The sequence below is a fragment of the Acipenser ruthenus genome, chromosome 6, assembly GCF_902713425.1.
Source record: "Acipenser ruthenus chromosome 6, fAciRut3.2 maternal haplotype, whole genome shotgun sequence".
NCBI lineage: Eukaryota > Metazoa > Chordata > Actinopteri > Acipenseriformes > Acipenseridae > Acipenser > Acipenser ruthenus.
The window spans coordinates 57,796,151-57,816,184 of NC_081194.1; the positions used below are offsets into that span (position 1 = coordinate 57,796,151).

General features: G+C 39.8%; 1 protein-coding gene across 1 annotated transcript in view; it reads left to right on the forward strand.

Annotated features, from left to right (window-relative positions):
• LOC117411110 (ALK tyrosine kinase receptor) overlaps nt 1–20,034 on the forward strand; it is a 161,012-nt gene that overhangs the window by 33,660 nt on the left and 107,318 nt on the right. Inside the window, exons 2-3 of the mRNA XM_034018253.3 lie at nt 11,743–11,850; nt 17,662–17,811. Coding sequence (XP_033874144.3) covers nt 11,743–11,850; nt 17,662–17,811 — 258 coding nt within the window. The remainder of the gene's footprint in view (nt 1–11,742; nt 11,851–17,661; nt 17,812–20,034) is intronic.

Below are 20,034 nucleotides of genomic sequence, written 5' to 3' on the forward strand. Positions count from 1 at the left end.
AGAAACATCTTGAGATGAAGGCATTATTTCACAGCTAGCTGCAGAATAGAGAATAAGTATGTGCAGTACAGGTATTTGAGGTTTATTTGCATATAGTCTAATTGCTAAAGAGAAACAAAAGTAGGACAATGATATATCCTAATCTGATCAAGCCATTAAATGATTTAGCTAGATCACCTTTAGAGTGTTTATTAAATGACTGTGTGCCACTCTTTAGGGTTGAGGTGCACCTTTTGCAACTAGAGGTATTTGTACCATTTATTTCCAAAATGATACCAAAAAAATAATATTGCAGACTTTGTATACGCTCTTGCAGTAGCGGCAAGTAAACCTAGCTTTTAAAGTAAAAAAAAAAAAGTCCTTATTTTATCTTTTTTCCATGAGTTTCATTAAATATAATTAATGATCAAATGTGACATGAATAAAAACATAGTGAGGGGCTCCCGAGTGGCGCATCCAGTAAAGGCGCTCCACGTGAGTGCAGGATGCGCTCTATAGCCTGCAAGTCGCGAGTTCGAATCCAGGCTATTCCTTTGCCGATCGAGGACGGGAGCTCCCAAGGGGCGGCGCACAATTGGCTGAGTGTTGCCCGGGGGGAGGGAGGGTTAGGTCGGTCAGGGTGTCCTCGGCTCACCGCGCACCAGCGACCCCTGTAGTCTGGCCGGGCGCCTGCGGGCTTGCCTGTAGCTGCCCGAGAGCTGCGTTGTCCTCCGACGCTGTAGCTCTTGAGTGGCTGCATGGTGAGTCTGCAGTGTGAAAAAAAGCAGTCGGCTTGACGGCACACGCTTCGGAGGACAGCGTGTGTTCGTCTTCGCCCTCCAGAGTCAGCGCAGGGGTGGTAGCAGTGAGCCGACCGTAATAAATAATTGGCCATTCCAAATTGGGAGAAAATAATAAAAATAATTGGCAACGACTAAATAAAAAAAAAAACAAAAAAAAAAACATAGTGGGAGCTGGATTAATTACAGATTTGTTCCTGGTGATAAATGGAATCGGGAGTGCAAAGGGAATTAAAAATACAAGCAAATCAGCCAAAAAGAAGAGTCAGGCAGGCTCTTGGCTTCACATACGGAGGTAGTGACTAACACAGCTAATACAAGTGTCTGCTGTGACTATAATGAGTTTTCAAATGTCATTGAAGTGTGGCGGCACTAATCTGTATCGGGTCAAGCCCTACTGACAGTGCAGAGGGACGAGACAGGCTGATGGGCAGAATCACTCAGCACTCACAGCCTTGACAGACCTGACAGCCATTCATCTGCCCAGTGCTGCCCTTCAGGAAGGTGAGAGAAGCTGAGGTGCAATACTGTGCATGAGGGTGATGACCTGACAAACATGAAAATGTTACCAGTCAGCAATATTTGTCAATCTGTCTGTGGGGATTTATGGATATCAGAATCATCCATAATTTATTACACTTTAAAAAGTAATAGAACCCTGAGAAGAGGGTGTCACCGTCTCACAGTTGACAGTATCGGGAAGAGTCCAAGGACAACAAAATGCCCGTACAGACACCAACTAGATTAGAATCCAGTGAACGGTGCCTCTCATGCTGTTTTATTATTTTTGCAATTTAAATCTTTCAATAACAGTATTTTAATACTGTTTACATTTTTTTTCCATTAATATTATTAAAGCTTGACATCTCATCTAGCTCCAATATAATTCCAGGAACTAGGATAAGTGTGTATTACTCAAATCTCCATCTGAATGCCAGCTGAACTGATTTAAAACTCCCCTTATTCATGTAATCCCTCTAGATTCTTTCTTTCACAACACAGTTTGTTGCTGAATTAGCTGCAATGGAGACAAAAGTATGAGTCAAGCAGGGATTGTGCGAACCATGGCAATGCAAGCTGGCTAAAGTCTGCTCATGGGGGACACATGCATTTATATAACTGAATCAATGCACAATATATTTTTTTTAATTTTTGATGAAAGGATCACACATCTTCTATGTGAAAATTGAAAGCATTGCTGTGTTTTTGAATACCTGCAACCTTTATTTAGATAGCTGCCCCCCCAAAATGTCACAGAAGAATTGCCACATCTTTATGGGCCAGATATCACTGGTTTGATCTGGTGTTCTTGCTCAAAGATTTTAGAGTTAGTTTTCCAGACAAGCTTAGACAAGCTTAGATGGGCCGAATGGCCTCCTCTCATTTTTTATGTAAGTAAGAATGTTCACAATATGTTTTTTTTTTTTTAAAAGTTTTTACTTTTTGATATTTGATATTCTTGTTTACTGTATCTCAATGTCACTTCTCATAGGATCTCACTCAACCTCACTATAAATAAAAACTATGAATAAAAACATATTTACAGTATTGATATATAACCATTTAATCCAAGCTGCAAAAAACTAAAAAACTAAACAAAATAACAACTGTTAAAATACTTCTAGGGTCCTTGTGTTTTGACATGCCCCCCAGGGTTTGCTCTCTATAGATATTTCCAAATTTTTCCCAGTGTGAAACCAGTGGAATTGCATAAATAGAAAATGTGCCTAAATTATGAGGTAAATTAAAAACTTTAATTTTAAGTACATTAAGTACAATTTTAAGTATCTCCTGGGCCACACCTGAATCATTTTAGAAGTTTTCTTCAGGCCTGCTTCCTGTACAGGTTTGATCCCAGTGTATAATCTATTTCTTTACATTTGACCTGCTTTTATTGAACCCAGAGAAAACAGTGCTGCGAGGCTCTTGGCTACATTCCCAATCGATCATTCATTTATCACACAACAAGTCTATTTTACAATAGCAGTCTATTAATGCTTGTTTATGGTTCGGTAGATTAAATGAAATCATTTCTTTACTAATTTTTTCCAAACTAACATGCAAAATTGTGGCTGTTTTGCTTAATAATAATTTTATATAATTTTATAACATATAATTTTATTATATGTGAAAACACTGTAGAATCTAAAGTGTCCCTCCATAATTCAGTTGGGGACCTTGGTGCCCCTCTGTGTGCTATAGTCTAGAATCGCCACTGTCTGAGATGTAGGTCCTATATTTTATTTTACACACATGAATGTTTCCTTAGGCTGAGAGAGAGCAATTATATCTCCTATATTGTGCTTTCAACAAATACATGTTTCTTCAGGCTGATAGGTAGAGCAAATTACAGTAATCTGTCGTATATCTGACTGTGCTGTCCAGAGTAAGAGTGGGTATGTAAAAAGGCGGATTAATGAATCCTGTTTTAAATACCATTATACACAGCTGTAACAATTACTATATTCACACAATTATTGTTTTGAGATTCTGCTTTTATTAGGGAGCTCCCCTAAATCCCTTGTTTAGAAAGATACAGAGTATTAATGCTTATGACAGGGTAGCTGTCTGCCGTGTGGATGCATGCATGTGCTGTTGAGTGACAGGAGGCAGGAGATTGAGATGGAGGTTGAAGTTGATATGCCCCTCAGACAAGCAGGATTTATTTACATATCAACACACTGAACAGCTCACGTGACACTACCAGCAATGGCAGCACCTGAAACATTTCAAATGGGGGCCAAGCTAAAAACGTTTGAGAACCCCTGATCTAGGCAATAAATGCCTGCATTACTTTCATCTGAAATGCTTAATTCCTTTCCTTTGCAGCCATAGACTGGGTTAAAGCCCCATGCTGCTGCTGGCTATCATCCCTGGGGAACTCAAGTATCTACATATGGTGCCCAGTCTTTACTAATAGGATGCAGATTTTAGTATAACATAATTTCTAATGAAAGAAAACAAATCATGCTTTAATTTGAGAATGCCTTGAACTAACATCTCTATACAGCAGAGATTAATAATATTTTTGATTTTGAACAGAAGCTCCAGGAACATTTACTACTGGATGAATTGAAAACTTACACATTACTTACTTAGATCACCTATATGCATTGCACATAGAGTTCACTTAAAATATGTGGTATTTTACAACAGGTTTAAATCCCCTATTTTCTAGTTTAGAATGACAATGACGTTCCCCCACTGCAGCAATTCCTCAGGAGAGCTGAAGGTCAGTGAGCGTCCTCCGATCCCAGTTGTCCGCTTGAGCTCACCAGGCGCATGGCCCGTAGGATCTGCTGTAGTACAATGATGAGAAACAGTTCCTAACCCACAGGAGCACCAGAGTCAATGCGATGATCCTTCTGGAATCCGCAGTGAATACCGGAAACCACGCACAGCTGGGACTCTCACCTGCACTCACCTGACTGTATGACTCACCCTGCACACCATGCAACCATGATTATTATTATTTATTTCTTAGCAGATGCCCTTATCCAGGGCGACTTACAATTGTTAAAAGATATCACATTATGTTTACATACAATTACATTATTTTTACATACAATTACGCATTTATACAGTTGGGTTTTTAGTGGAGCAATCTAGGTAAAGTATCTTGCTCAAGGGTACAGCAGCAGTGTACCCAACCTGGGATTGAACCCACGACCCTCTGGTCAAGAGTCCAGAGCCCTAACCACTACTCCACACTGCTGTGATTCTACCAGTTAAGCTACTTGGAGACCCCCCAAATTCTACTTTTAACAGGTGTATAACTGAGAGTGGTTCTAGGACAAGCTCAAATATTTTATTTGATTCATTCTTTCAGTCTTGGGTCTCTTTGCACCAAGTCAGAGCTACTAAACTTTTTTCTCCATTTTCAAAATAAAACAAAATATGAGAGAGAGAGAGAGAGAGAGAGAGAGAGAGAGAGAGAGAGAGAGAGAGAGAATCTGAGGTGGTCTACAGAAAGGGTGCTGCTATGCCTTGTAAACCACCTGAGTGTGGATCTTTTCCTGTTTAACCCTTCGTCAGCGTCAAGGGGTACAAATGCACCAAAGCTTGTTTAAAATGAACATGTCTCATAACTCTTTGAAGTGTGTGGGATATCCTTAGTTGTTATAAAACTTAATACATAAATCAGCTTGGAAAGCAAGAGTAATAAGCATTTGCACCTCTTTTGCACATATCACAATCACAGCTCCTGCTTACTGGCAGAATAGATTGTAATGAGTCGCAGGGGAGACATAAAAAAGGTGTATCGCTTTTAGAATTACACATTTATTTCTGCATATTTTTTTTTGACAATAGTAATTTTCCTGAAACTGTGTATCTGTGTCATATACTGCAAGCTACCATGCACAGCTCCTGTTGAATTGCAGAACAGAGTGCTGGTACATGCATGGAGGCTGGGGTAGATGTAGATTTATTACTTTGGCCCTCTGTAGTGAGTTTCCAATCTTAGAATGAGCATCTATGTGTGTATAATACAATACTTTCCAGCACTGTATCCGATAATAAGTAGGGTTCTTTAAAGTACCCTAGTTATTACCTTGTACAGTACATTAATGAAACAAACGCCTTTAAGAAAACGGGTAGCCAAAAAATGCACACCCGGAGATACCGAATCTACGGGGGCTGTTGAGAAACCTCAGAAATAGCTGTTAAATACACCTTCAAAGTGGAAGGTGACCTACCAGCATCAAGCAGTTCTGTAAGAAAGCTGGCATAGGGCAAGAAATTGGGTCATGGCTTCTAGCCAGACACCAAGCTTGGAAATACTTCCACTTGTAGACATACAACGACCTAGTGGAATCTGCCCTAGCATTCTGCAGGGTGCCCACAACCGTGTCTGATAGCCCTAGGGCTAACCAGCGGCCCCTTTCAGGGGCCAGACCCATAGCTGGAACCTGCCTGGCTCCGGGTGCCAAAGAGTATCTCTCACCTGACTGAGGAGATCCATAAGAAGCAGGATCTCCCAGGACTGGCCTTGTAACAGCTGGCAAAGGGTCAAGAACCACATTTTCCTGGGCCATCTGGGGGCCACTAGGAGAACTGATACCTTCTCTAACTGGACCTTTTCGAGAAAGGCCAGGAGCAGAGGTATAGGCGGGAAAGCGTACAAAAAAACTTTGGGCCATTCGTGCACTAGGGCGTCGATGCCAAGTGGACCTCCTAAGCGGTGGAGGGAGTACCACAGGGGGCAGTGTGTCGTCTCCACCAAGGCGAAGAGATCAACCTGCGCCCTCCCGAATCATTCCCAAATGCGCACCACTACCTCCACCAAAGTAGGGCTGTCGAGCACATATGAGACACTGTCAGCCGACAGTGTCTGTCGCATTTGGGATGGAGGTGGAATGCTTGAAGTGGGCGCATGCGAAGTAGACCCAGCTGAATGGCTGATATGGCTGCAGCCATCAGACCCAGTAGTTTCTTGCACAATAGAAGAGTAACCTGCGATCCCTGTTGAAACAAGGTGAGGTGCTCTTGGATAGCTGCTACTCTGTCATCCGACACCACGTATGCGCATCATACTGGAGTCCAGCCGGAGCCCCAAGTACGTCGTGCACTGCACTGGTGTAAGCAGACTCTTTGAGGGAGGCCCAGACTCGCCAGATGCTCTGTCACGACTGCCGTGTGGGCCACTGCTTCCTCTCATGACTGGGAACAAATCAACCAGTTATCGAGATAGTTTAGTACTCTGATCCCCTGCAGCCTCAAGTGGGCCAGGATAGCGTCCACTTTGACAATGTACGAGGAGCTAGCGAGAGGCCGAATTGCAGAACAGCAAACTCGTAAACGCTTCCCTGAAAGGCAATGCGGAGATACTTCCCGTGCTCTGGACGAATGGGAACGTGAAAATACGCGTCCTGTAAGTACACAGTGGTGAACCAGTCGCACGGCCTGACTGACTGGAGAATGTGACGGTGAGTCAGCATCTGGAGCCTCCTTTCTTTTAAGAACCTGTTGAGAAACCTCAGGTCTAGGATAGGACGGAAGCCGCCATCTTTTTTGGGCATCAAAAAGTACCTTGAGTAGAACCCCTCTCTGTGGAAGGTGGGGTCTACAAGGCGAATGGCTCGCTTGCACAGCAAGGCGACCATTTCGTTCTGAAGTACCAAGGCCTGGAGAGGGTCTGTCACGAAAGTGTTCGTGATTCCTCGAAAGGGAGGAGGTCCCAAGCGGAACTGAAGCACATAACCGTTGTGCAGGGTGGCGAACACCCAGGTGACCGAGGTGCGAGCATACCAATAATGCAGCTGGTGTGCCAAGAAGGGGATCTGAGGCAGCAAGCCTTCAGGGGCCCTGCTGGGGCTGCTGGGATTGTGGCGGGTCAGTCTGGGGCGGTGGCCCTGGAACCGCCTCCTGGGACACTGGTGCGTGGACTGGCCACGACATGCATCTCCCCTGCCTGTGGAGAGGGGCCGGTTGTTCGCTGCTGGTGTGCCCTGTAGGCGAAGCCTTAGATCACCCAGCGGAGCCGTGGGAACCGGAACTGTCCTGGTGACAGTCTGCATCTGAGGAGCTCGTCTGCGGTTTGACCTGCCCCACATGGGAGCGCAGGGAGGGATCAATGCAGCTACCTGCCGGGACGCCTCGCTTTCCCAGTGGGATCTCTGCAAGATCTCCACGGCTGGCCCAAAGGCATGTGCTGGGGATATTGGCGCATCTAGCAGCGCGGCCTTATCCGCGTCAGGAATTCTGGCTTGTGACAGTCACAGCTGTCTACGAGCCACTACTAGGCTAGCCAGGCTTTGGCCAAGAGCTTGCCCTTGAAGACCGGATATATATAGCAGCGTGCTGGACAGGAGACATAGCTCTGTGGCCACCAGCTTCACGCAGGACGCCATCCATATAGACCGTCAGTATACCTACCGTGTTTACCAGGCGGGTCACCTGTGCCTCCACTGCGTATGCCAATCCTCCAGGCACACTCCTGTCAATGCATTTCCTACATCAGTGAGAACTATACAGAACAGTTACCTTTTAATTGGCTCTAACTCCCACACGGCTCCACCTCCCAGCAAATCACAGAGTGCCAGCCGACCTACCTCCAGCTGGCCTATGCATCAACACCATGATTGACAGGTGGAGACCTACAGGGTTTTCTGCCCCCCCCCCAACCCCCCACCCCACGCGCCCAACAGCCAGCACAGATCTCCCCTGTCAAAGTACTGTACATATATACTACCTACCCATGACTCCATGACTGTATGTAAAGTAATAATAAAGACAAGAAATACATTTCCAATACAAATACAGCTTGTACCACGAAAATAAAGGAAATATGCTAGAATAACCAATTGATCTGAATGTGTCTGGAGAAGCAAATGAGGGTCTGAGTGACATTCATTGAGGGTCACTTGAGAAGTCTGTATTTTGAAGATGATGCTTTAATTCCCTGGTTCAATAAGAGTAGCTGCTTTTTTATTTATTTATTTTTATATTCCAGACATAAAGGTGCACGTATAAAAAATATTGCCATGTATCTAATATCTTTTTGTTGGTTGCAACAGAATTATTTGCAATAATGTTGTATAAAATTGGATTTTGAAGGTAAAAGCCCTGAAGGTTTTATATTGTCTGATGAATTACCCACTTATTCTGAGACGTTACATCCTGGCTTTGAAATAAAAAATATGTGCAATTTAATACCAGCGAACTTGCGTCTTTGTAAAAACAGATTTGTGAAAGATATACTGTGTGTTTAGGCTGCAGTCCAGTGAATTTAGGAATACAAGGTGAAGACTTAGTTTGATTAAAAACAATGGTACAAGTAATAGTATCGTACAAAAAGCAATTTACAAAAAAGCATTTTAACTGACTTACAGAATGCAAATGATTCAGCGTCAAGTGGATAAACATTTCAACAAAGTCTATTAAATTAATTTAAACACTGACAAATCTAACTACCGCCATCTTTTAAATCACTATATAGGCCCCTACCTTTGTATTATTTGTGCAAGCAAAAATACAGAGACACACATCCTTTTAAAGGCCTTCTGGGTGAAATGAATGTGAAGTATGGCACTCTGGGATCATGAACAGTAAAGCACTCCCAGAATCCCAATCCACTCTGAAGAGTAGGGAAGGGCATAAAGGTGAATAAGCTAACACATGTGGGGTGTCTCTTTTTTGTATGTGTGTTCTTGTTCTCAAGAGATCTATTTAAGGCCAAATTGAATTAATAAAATCTGTAGGACAAGTTTATAATTTAAAGTCTATTTAAGGGTGTGACAGGGGAGATCTGTGCTGGGGGGGTCGGAATCCCTGTTTTGACCCGCCAGTCAATCATGACGAAGACACAAAGAGGTTGAGCGAGGGTTGGTTGGGGGGGGGGGTTTGATCCCATAAAAATGACCATCTTCTATTCCTTTGGTTAGCCCTTGCAGGATATATAATAACACGGAGGAAGCTCTGGACAGAGTAGTGGAATACCCCAGAGAAAGAAAGTATACTGATTGAGAAAAAGGAAAAAGAGGCTGCCTGTTGCTGACACAGCAGCAGACGGCCATGGAAAAAGAGAGCCGACAGCAGAGACGGCTGAAGTCGACAGCCGGACTATTAGGACCTGCGTACCCCATACTGTGACATACAGTCCCGGGGACGTGATTTAGTTTAGCTCAGGGGGATCTGGGCACCCCAAGAAAGTATTGAGGAATAGGAGAGCATCAGTAGAGCTTTTATCTTTTCTTTGTAGTTTCATTTACAGTGTTTTGTTTTCTGTTTTGATTTCCCTTTTGATTATGGATTATTATTTCAACACATACAGTACCTCGGGGTGATACCATTGTTGGTAGCAACCCTGAGGGTATCCACGATTAGCATTGCTGGTCCCCTGTTACAAGCCCTTGTTTGTTACTAATAAATCTTGTGCACCTGGGCAGGATCTCAAAGACACTCTCTGACTCCTGTGTCATCAGTGAACCACCCACACCCCCTCTCACAAAGGGATAATGGCATTGCTGGCATGTTACAAGGCAATAATGATGCAAGTTAACTATTTGAGAGCAGGGCTCGAGAGTCCCTGTGAAGCCTTTCATCAGTAAGCAGTGGTTTTAGAACATGTTTTATTAATTGGTGTTAACTGGGATTTATTTGCTGTTCCATTATTGAGTAATAACAAAACTGCTGACCGCCATAAAAAGACCAGTGTCCAGTTACTGAATAAATGTAGTTATGGGTAATGTAATAAAACAAGCACAAAAAATGGCATACTATATGATACTGGGAATATTTAAGTGTAATTTGATTTCCTCCATCATTGGGAAATATACTGTGCAATGCACAAAGATTATTATTGTTGAGAGAAAAATCTAATTAGGATAGAGACCAAGATTTTAACTATTTCAATGTGTGTAATTGGGAATTGGGTTAGCCCACTGAATTGAATGGTAAGGCAATCGTACGGTTCAAAGAAGAACGTCTTACCATTAAACTAAAGAGCAAGCTCTGTAGTTGAGAGGTAAGTACAGGTTGTATGCTGAATTTGGTATTATTAACTCATCAGCCACTAGGAGGAAATTCATCACACACTGCAGACCTGTACACAGGAATAGAAAAGTTAATTCAACGCTAAACACTGCTCTAGTAGTACAGGAAAGATAACTCTACTCAATTCTCTTTAAAGTGTATTTTTCAGTATAAGACCTTATCCTTGGGGTAGTCTTTCGGTAAAGTTATAAAGTGGGGGCGCAGTAAAACAAAGCTTGCCCATGTACTGTACTCTGATGAACAGCTTAGTAGTGGTGTGTAGAATGAAATTAAGTGGAATAAAGAAACGACATGCCCAATCCTGCGACTCTGGACCTCAGCTGTGAGAATACAGAAACACATCGATAGTGGATAGACTTTTTGACTCACAGATATCCCCTTCAGCATGTCAGTGAGAGAGTGAGACAGAGAGGAACTCAAAGAGAGACTTTCTCTAGCACTCAAAACTTGAAGAACCAAAGTTAAGACTGTAGGCTACTGTGGTTCCAGTTTGGACAAATTTGTTTCTTAAAGTTTTTGTTTAGTGTGTAAAGTTATTCAAAAACAATGACAAGAACAATTATTATTATTATTATTATTATTATTATTATTATTATTATTATTATTATTATTATTATTATTATTATTATTATTAATAATAATAATAATAATAATAATAATAATAATAATAATAATAATAATAATAATAATAATAAAAATAATTGTTCTTGTTGTTTCTACCCACCAATGTGTTTATTTTCATTAGTTTTTTTTCTTTAGTTTGCTTGTTTTCAAGTTCTCAAGAAAGAAAGCCAATAAATAAAATATCTTTTCAACAATTAACAACATGTTATTAATGCTTTGCACTTTCTTGAATTTATTTTTCTTGTATCTTGAGTACCGTATCTGAGGTCTTGATTTTTACATTGTACAAGCTGTACGAGGAAGCTGTATCTCAGCAGTAGAAATCACTTTTAAATAGGCAGATACTTGACCACACAGATAATCAATTAAGCATTAAAAGCCGGACTATTATTTTCATTTTTTTTAACAAGTTGTAATTTCTATTTGATATTTTATAATTACTTGTATTTATTTAAATTGTTTTGCTGGACAGTCATTCACAAATCACAAGGTCATTGCGAAGTATTATTTTAAAGTACATTATCATGGCGTAATAATGCACATTACTAAGTACTAAGATCTAAGTACTGGTGCTGCTAGTGAATCCATGAATCGACATCAGAAAACAAATAAACCATATATATATATATAAAAATGTATGTATATATATATATATATATATACAGCTGGAGTAATGCTTGGCATGAGATGGCATTATTGTGTTGAAAGAAAAGTGTAGTTGCTTGTTAATGAAACACACCTCTTTAATGAAGAACTCATTGGGTGGGCTTGGACAGATTCTGAGAATCTATTGAAAGGCTAACGTGAATTCTTACACCAAACCTTCTTGTGTTTACTTGTTCAGGGGAAAACCAGACAGTGGAAGATGCATTGCCTACTCTTTCCAACTACTGGAACTTCACCTGGACGCTTCAGGATGATCCGCAGTTTCCCTCAGAGAGAGTGCAATCTGGTAAGGAGATTTAACAAAGCATCCTCCGCCTGCTAATATCTGTTCAATCTCATAAACCATTTGGATGATCAAACCATGTATGTGCGCTATGGCAGGCAACTAGAACAGAGAGTAAAACCTAAACAGTTGAAAGCACTGGCATTTGCAAATATCAAAATAAAGTTAATGGGGTACAGAAAAGCCCTTGTTGCTGCAGTCAGAATAGATTTGTGGAGTGTTTTTTGGGCCCCATGCTGGGATGGATTCAAACCCAGGTTCTTTACTTCTGTTCCTAACCATTCCCCTTTAACAAATGCATTGCACTTTATACTTACACGTTTTGTTTTGTTTTCATTACTCTTCCTGTTTAATTGTATATAACCTCGGGATGTCAAAGCTGTTTACTAATTAAATATATTTATTATTTTGATGACACATGGATCTCTCCATCACTGGCAAATCAGCCGAGGCTGTGAATATAATAATTCTATCATTTAAAGATAGACTCTATTAATGAAGCTTTTCAAGAGCTGCTGCATGAATACTTTTAATTAGCATAAAAGGATGTGGGAGGGACTGAGGGGTGTTAGATTCTGTTTAATTTCTTGAATGTTTTAACTTTTAAATGGCAACCACTCAGATATCGCATAACAAAAAGCACTCTAACAGAGTTTAAAATGAATGAAGACAATATTAATGGGTGTAAGACTACATGTATACCACTAATGTGAACTGTATATAGCATAAATGCTAAACAAATACTGAATGATACATAATGTAGAAACACTTATACCAATGTCTATATTTCTGATAACAAAAATTCTTAATATTTAAACTCTGGATAATTTAACACCCCAATTGAACGATGTCTCCATGTTCAGGGACCAACATGCTGTCTATCTGTCTGTCTGCCTGTCAGTCTGCTTTTACTATGCTTTACCACACTTTGATATGCTTGTACTGCACTGTGTAGTGTATAGGTGCATGTGTGTTTATGAAAGGCTGCCAGGATCTCAGTTTTCCCTACCTTTCATGGTAAACGGCTAGCTTCTTGATGGCACTTCGGCTAGCAACAGAACCACAATGCACACGACAAAGATTTATGAGGAAAAACCAATCAATGTTTTAAAGCTATTGCCTTTGATTGCAATTGCAAAGAGACAATGATCCATAACATGCTGTGGCAAAGTGCCCCCCCTGTGTGTGTTATATGTTACGTGTTGTGTGTAAATGTTGGTGTATAGGCATTGGTACACGGGATATAAGCGGTCTGTGTTTCACGTGTGTGTAAATTGTATATTTGTATTTAGGCACGGGGATGGCACATCACATCACGTGCAAGTAAAAAGTAATATGTGAGCACGGGGAATTGCACTTTAATTAATTCACGTGCAGTTGTACCGAGATTCCAATTGAATGATTGACTAGCAATCGAATCTCGGTACAACTGCATAAAAGCTGCATGTTTTCACTCACTGGGGGTTGGTGTTCGGTGAGTGGAGAACGGGTTAGGAGACGGAGGGTATTTAAAAGTAATAATAGTAAAAGAAGCTCACCGTGTTTGTCTGTGTAGTTCGTTTTGTCTGTCTGTTTATTTTGGCGTGTAGTGCCGTGTCCTGTTTTGTGTTCTGTTTGTTAAACCTTTTTATTTATTTGTTATTAAACGCTGAGTGCAACCATCGCACTCAGTTTCTCTCATCATCACCGTCTGTCTGTGTGTTTCTCTCTCTGGTCTGAGTTCCTCCCTGCAGCCGTCTTTGTCACACATGCTCACTAGTACAATGTTATCACATGCATACTTGCATTCCTTCATTATTTAATGAATTATTTAATCATTCATTCATTCTTTTATTTCTTTTTTGTTTAAACAGTTTTCCCAGGAGTGGAGGTTTGTTAGAAACGCAGCAGCATTCAGCCTCGCCTCATTTTAATTGAACCACTTCATCCAGACTGGAAACAGAAAAATGAAATGATCTCAGTAGCATCTCAGTCACATCTTTTGTATCATTTTAAATGGGAGTGTGTTAATAGTTTTGGTTTAATAATTTAAATGTTTTCCCTGTGTTAAAAGTTTTTCAATATTTAACCACTGTTAAAAAATATGCATGTGAAATATATCTATGTAAGGTGCCGTGTTCATATAGTAGGATTTTTACAGTGTATTTATTTATAAATAATGTATTCAAAGTCTCTTCATGTACACATGTTGTACACATATACTACAACACATTAATGTTAGAGTACATTATAAAAAAAGTAACAGCACTCTAATGGAGGGCTTATCACAATGGCTTTTTTGATTAGTTACAAAAATCCCCAATATGTTATTGTTAATGAGTTTAAACATTGTTAATCCTAAAGTTTAGACTTGTAGGGAAATAAACAGAATGAAGGTGCTGGGTGGTGGTGCTGGAGAGTGGAGAATGGGGTGCTCTCATGTTTAACATAATTGTAGCTATCAGAATAATCTCATGAATTTGACCTGTTTTGTACTTTCAATATTATTATTATTATTATTATTTGTTTATTTAGCAGACGCCTTTATCCAAGGCGATTTACAGAGACTAGGGTGTGTGAACTATGCATCAGCTGCAGAGTCACTTACAATCACCCGAAAGACAGAGCACAAGGAGGTTAAGTGACTTGCTCAGGGTCACACAATGAGTCAGTGGCAGAGGTGGGATTTGAACTGGGGACCTTTTGGTTACAAGCCCTTTTCTTTAACCACTGGTCCAGTGGTTAGCTACATGAGTCTTAAATGGGCAGTTTTGAAAAGAAACGTCTTTTTTTCATTTTCAAAACCTGATATATACTGCACTTCCTGGGTCATTAACCTCAGCAGTGTTTTCTGGGTCATAGCTTATTATTGGCTGAAAGCATATCAGTCAATAGGGTAAACTGATTGGTTATTGACAAGACACAAGCCATCTTAAGCAAATAACATCCCAGCATGCTTAGGGTCATGTATAAAAATGCTGGACAGGCCTAATTGTCTATAATTATGGCTAGCATGGCTGCAAGAGGAGACCTCAGTGACTTTGAAGAGGGGTGATTGTTGGGGCGCGTTTGGTATTGAATGTGAAAAGAAATAGCATTTACTTTGCAAAATAGATAGGGATATTTAATTAATTGTACCCCCCAGGAGGCTCCTGGTCACAGCTTTGTTTTTAGTAATGAATGAAGGGAGGCTGAGTAGCTCTGGGAGGTTAAAACATACTTGAACTGGACCACAGTGTTATAAAAGGAGAGCTCTGTAGTTGTATATTATTATTATTATTATTATTATTTTTATTATTATTATTATTATTATTATTATTATTATTATTATTATTTATTTCTTAAATATATTGTAGAGCAGTGTGACAGAGACAGAATGATTCTTGGTGATACATCTCCCTCCCAACCTGTGAGGGCGCTGTGTAAAGGTAACAGAGTGCCCTGGTCTGGATGGCCAGACAATTAATTCCCAGGGACAGGTGGAAGTCGGCCATTTAGAAAGGGGGAGGAGCTACGGTACACCAAATTATTGACCTGGAAGGGAAGCGATGTGGCAGCCACAGATTGGAGGAGTGGTTGCAATCGTTAACCAAGGGGGCATGATTGACAGTACATAAGGGACGTAGCGAGGTGATCTGTTCCTATGTTATGGTTAACGCCGAACTGGAAGGAGAACTATACAATTATCGTGAGTGTTTTGTTTGTTTGTCGTGTCTAAAAATATACTTGTTTGTTGTTATTAGATGGCTAACACGATCCGGAGCTGTCGCTACAGGCCAGCACAAAATCCGGACAACACTGCACTTGTGTCACGATTAATTGTATTAGCACCACGAGTACTACAGCACTCATTGTGGACTTGTGATCGTGTTTGTGTTATTTGTGGGTGTTCAAACACCTGGACTATTATTTCAGGACTGAACCCGTGGATTAAACAGAGCAATACACAACGCTGTGTATTGCCTTTTCTCATTATTTACTGTTGTCATCAGACATTACAAATAAAACCATCATTTCACTAGTACTTTGTTGTTTGTCCTTGTCCTGAGCACTGCATCACCCCTACACCTGCACACTACAAACCACTTTGCCACAAGCATATAGACCCTCAGGGATATGAATAATTGTAGTGCCCCCTTTTATATAAACGGCATGCCAGTTAATTTTATAGTACCCCATTAAGGATGCAACCTTTCAGCAGTTGGGTTGAAAATGTGTTAGTTGCTGATTTCACAATGTTGTATACTTCACCTATGCTTTCGCTATGCATTATTACACTTTGCTATGCATTATTATACAAATGGCATGCCCTTTTTTGCTTGTGTGATTCAAGTGGCAGGGCAGAGACTCTGAATCAATCAATCTAATTAAATGTTCCTTGTACTCGTTCTCTTGTCATCCTCCCCACCTCCTCCTTTGCAACAGGTTTCTCTCCTTTACTACCCAGTCTCTGAGGCCCGAGAAGCCCATTCACATAAGCCATTCAGAGTCATAGCCTTGTCACTTACACTAGACTACAGTTTTATAACGGGGAGCGCTGCAGTTATATGTACTGTAGTTCGTATTAAAGAAATTTGAAGGCAAAACCATTTAAAAGGTATTCTGGAGCGGATAGATATAATTTGCACTGCCCCTTTGTGTAAACGCCATGCCAGTTCATTTTATAGTACTCAATTGAGGATGTAGTGTTAGTTATTTTTTCAGTCTTGCTGCTCTCTATATTTGGCTTGGAACCATTGTGTCTCTTAATGTAATACTAATAAACCAGCTGTAATTGATATTATTACGCTCTACAGCATGACAAGATAACTATTCATCTTACATTTCCTTTTGTATCTGCTGACAGCAACCTTGTATAATTAAATGGCATATTTTGAAGTACTTGTACATGTTAATTTTAATATTACTCCTTTTTCCCGAAAGAAAAAAAACAGGCAAGAGACAATGAATACAATTCCATTCCTCTAAATTAACCGAGTTGTTTATTTCTGGTTTGGTAACTTTATTGAATGTATTCTTCCTGCTGCTAATGACGATTTAAAGTAAAGAGCGTTGAGGGTCCATCCCAAGGATTTGAATGCCCTTGTCCTGTATGAACACTGATTTTTCTTTTTTTAATCATCTTTTTAAAAAATATACACGCATGAAAGAAACTGTAAAAGTTTGAGAAGTTGTTTCAGCCAAATTGCCTTCATCAGGAGATGTCTGTCAGAAGATCAAAGAGCATTTTAAATAAAACATTCCAGTCCAATTTTGTTTTAAATAAAAGAGAAAGATGTGTGATTAATATGTGTCTAATATGTGTGCATAATGTGTTTTCACACATCCACTTTGCTTCGATCTGACATGACATTCCCTTTTGATGTTGTTTTTTTTTGTTTGTTTTTTTACAAAAACTCCCATGAAAATGCTTTGAAAACAGACAGTTTAAAATATGACCATTTCACTTTTGCAGTGTGACAAAGGTGATCTTTTACTTGAAATTCTTTTCTTTCTGCTGGTAAATGGAAATCATTTGTCACCAACAAATTCCAATAACGCTGGCCTCATTGCCTGGTAGTGCAGGCTCTATTTTTGGCTTGAGGTTTGTGTGATATATGACTAGAGAATATAAAGCAGCTCTTTCAGTATCTTCAAGGAGTATAAACAAAAGTATAATTCATACCAAAGTAAACAAAATCTCTCAAGAATAAAATGAACCAAGTTCCCCCTTCAAATCACTTATTAAAGGAGGCAACTGTGCAAGGTGACATCTCTTATAACAATAAGAAGCATCCTCATTCAGTGGGTTGAATTATGCTGATGGTGTGTTTGTGCTGTTCTCTCCTGTTGCAGAGATCAGTTGTGATTTCGAAGCCCCCTGTGATTTGGAATATGCCTCTACGGCTGATGGATCCAACTGGAGGGTGAAAACAGCCAAGGACCTCTCTGAGGAGGGCAATCCCAGAGTTCCCAAGGAGGATTTCTCAGAGAAATGGTTGGAAGGTAAGGAAACAGCATTGAGCAGATCCTGAGTATTGGTGTTTGGCAGTAATACAAGTATGTGATAGCATTACTCTATGATTATCTGGTGGCATAGTGCTTAATTGCTGTGGCTTTTTACTGGGACAAAGATGTCCCAAAAGAGAATTCATCCCACACAACAACTTACAGCACCACATTTAGGGTCATATTTCACAAATTGTTATTCGTACATTTTGTTTCTGAAAGACAAAAAACACCAATTACAATTCTAAAATAAAAAGGCCCTTGTATTACCAGTAGGAGATGTTTATTTACTAAGTTGATTGGGTGTTATTTTTTTCTTTCTGAAGAAAATCCCACTGTGGTTTTCTGTAGTGTACCATGGTAAAAGCATATTAAGTGTAGTAAGTAAGCAATAACACACAAGAAGGTAAGGGTTACAACCCATGCCTCAGGTGCCTTATCACTGCAGTCCACACCTTCAAGTGTGTCATTGCACTTACAAAAATAAAACAAAAGAATGCTAGATCTTAAACTTTAAATTAAATTCCATTGAATGTATTATTCTGCCAATACAAAATAGTCCCTCTACTTTGTCTGTAGAGGGCTACTAGGTGGCTAGAATCACTTATTGATGTATTTATTGATGTGTTGTGTTGAAAAGATGTGACTAGTGTCATGTGCTGAGGTAGCCTTAAAAATTGCTTGTCAGCATAAAATTACTGTTTTCAAACTTGTTGTTCTTAGGACGTTAGCTAGCTATTGTCATGTTATCTTGGGTGTTTCCGTTTCCTCAGCCTGCATCCATCATTTGTAAGAGAAGTTGCCGGCTCGACGCCCAAACATGTGGATTTTGCTATATTCTTGTTTTTCTCAAGAATATGCAACTTGCAGTCAGTTATTGCCTGCTTGCAATAAATGCTGGGCAAGTTAACTGTAGGCCCAGAGTCTTTGACTCTAGTCCTTATCAATTGTCAGTAGTGCGTGCAATTTTGGAATTAGCAGTATGCTATCTCCGATATCAGTCGTTTTTCAGAAAATAACACGATTATAGCTCTGCCAGTCCACACGCTTAGCAATCTGCTACACAATACTTTAATGGTTCACTCATGTTCTCCAACACTTATTAATAATTATTATTATTATTATTATTATTGCATTTATATAGCACTTTTTATACAAAAGTATTGCAAAGTACTGTACAGTACATAGCAAAAAAAAAGAACAAACCACAATACATTTCTATAGCATGTCACATATACAACAGCCACAATCAGACCATGTAAATAACATAATAAAATAACAGTATACACACAATAATAATACTAAAGCAGCAATTTTAAAATTACATTAAAACCCAGTAAGATAAAAAAAAGACATGATATAAAAGTGCATTTTTAGTCTTGACTTGAAAACTGTAAAGGCAGAGCATTCCATAATTTAGGAGCCCTACCTCCCGTGATGCTTTTGTTGACCCTAGGAATAACCAGCAGCCCCACATCCTGTGATCTCAGAGTGCGGTTTTGAAGATACAGGGTCAGTAACTCCTGCAAATAACTAGGTGCTAATCCATTCAGGGCCTTGTAAGTTAACAGCAAAATCTTAAAATCAATTTTATACTGCACATGGAGCCAGTGTAAAGAGGCCAAAGTAAGGGTAATATATTCATTTTTCCTGGTTTAGTCAGAATTCTAGGCTACAAGATACCACATGTTTTGGGATACCAGAATAAAAGTGCATTACAATAATCAATTCTAGATTAAACAAAGGCATGCATTAGTCTCTCTGTATCAGATACAGAAATAAATGGTCTAAGTTTGGCTATATTTCTCAAATGGTAAAAAGATACTTTAGCACTTCCCTAATATGAGTCTCAAATGATAGATCAGGATCAAAGATAACCCCCAAACTCTTAATTTCTAGTATAAATTTTGATGAGAGACTGCAAGGGTCGAGCTCATGTAATCCCGCATTTCCTTTTAGTTGGTCCTGTGATCCCACTAGCATAACCTCTGTTTTATCTGAATTTAACATTAGAAAATTCTGTGGCTTTCAATGCTTGATGTCTGTAAGGCAAGTAGCAAATAACACCCAGGCAGAAGAAATTCCTGGCTTTAGGGACAAATATAGCTGGGTATCATCAGCATAGCAATGTAAGTTCACTCCATGTCTGCGGATAATGTCACCTAATGGTAGCATATATATTGAAAACAACAAGGTACCTAGAATGGAGCGCTGTGGAAC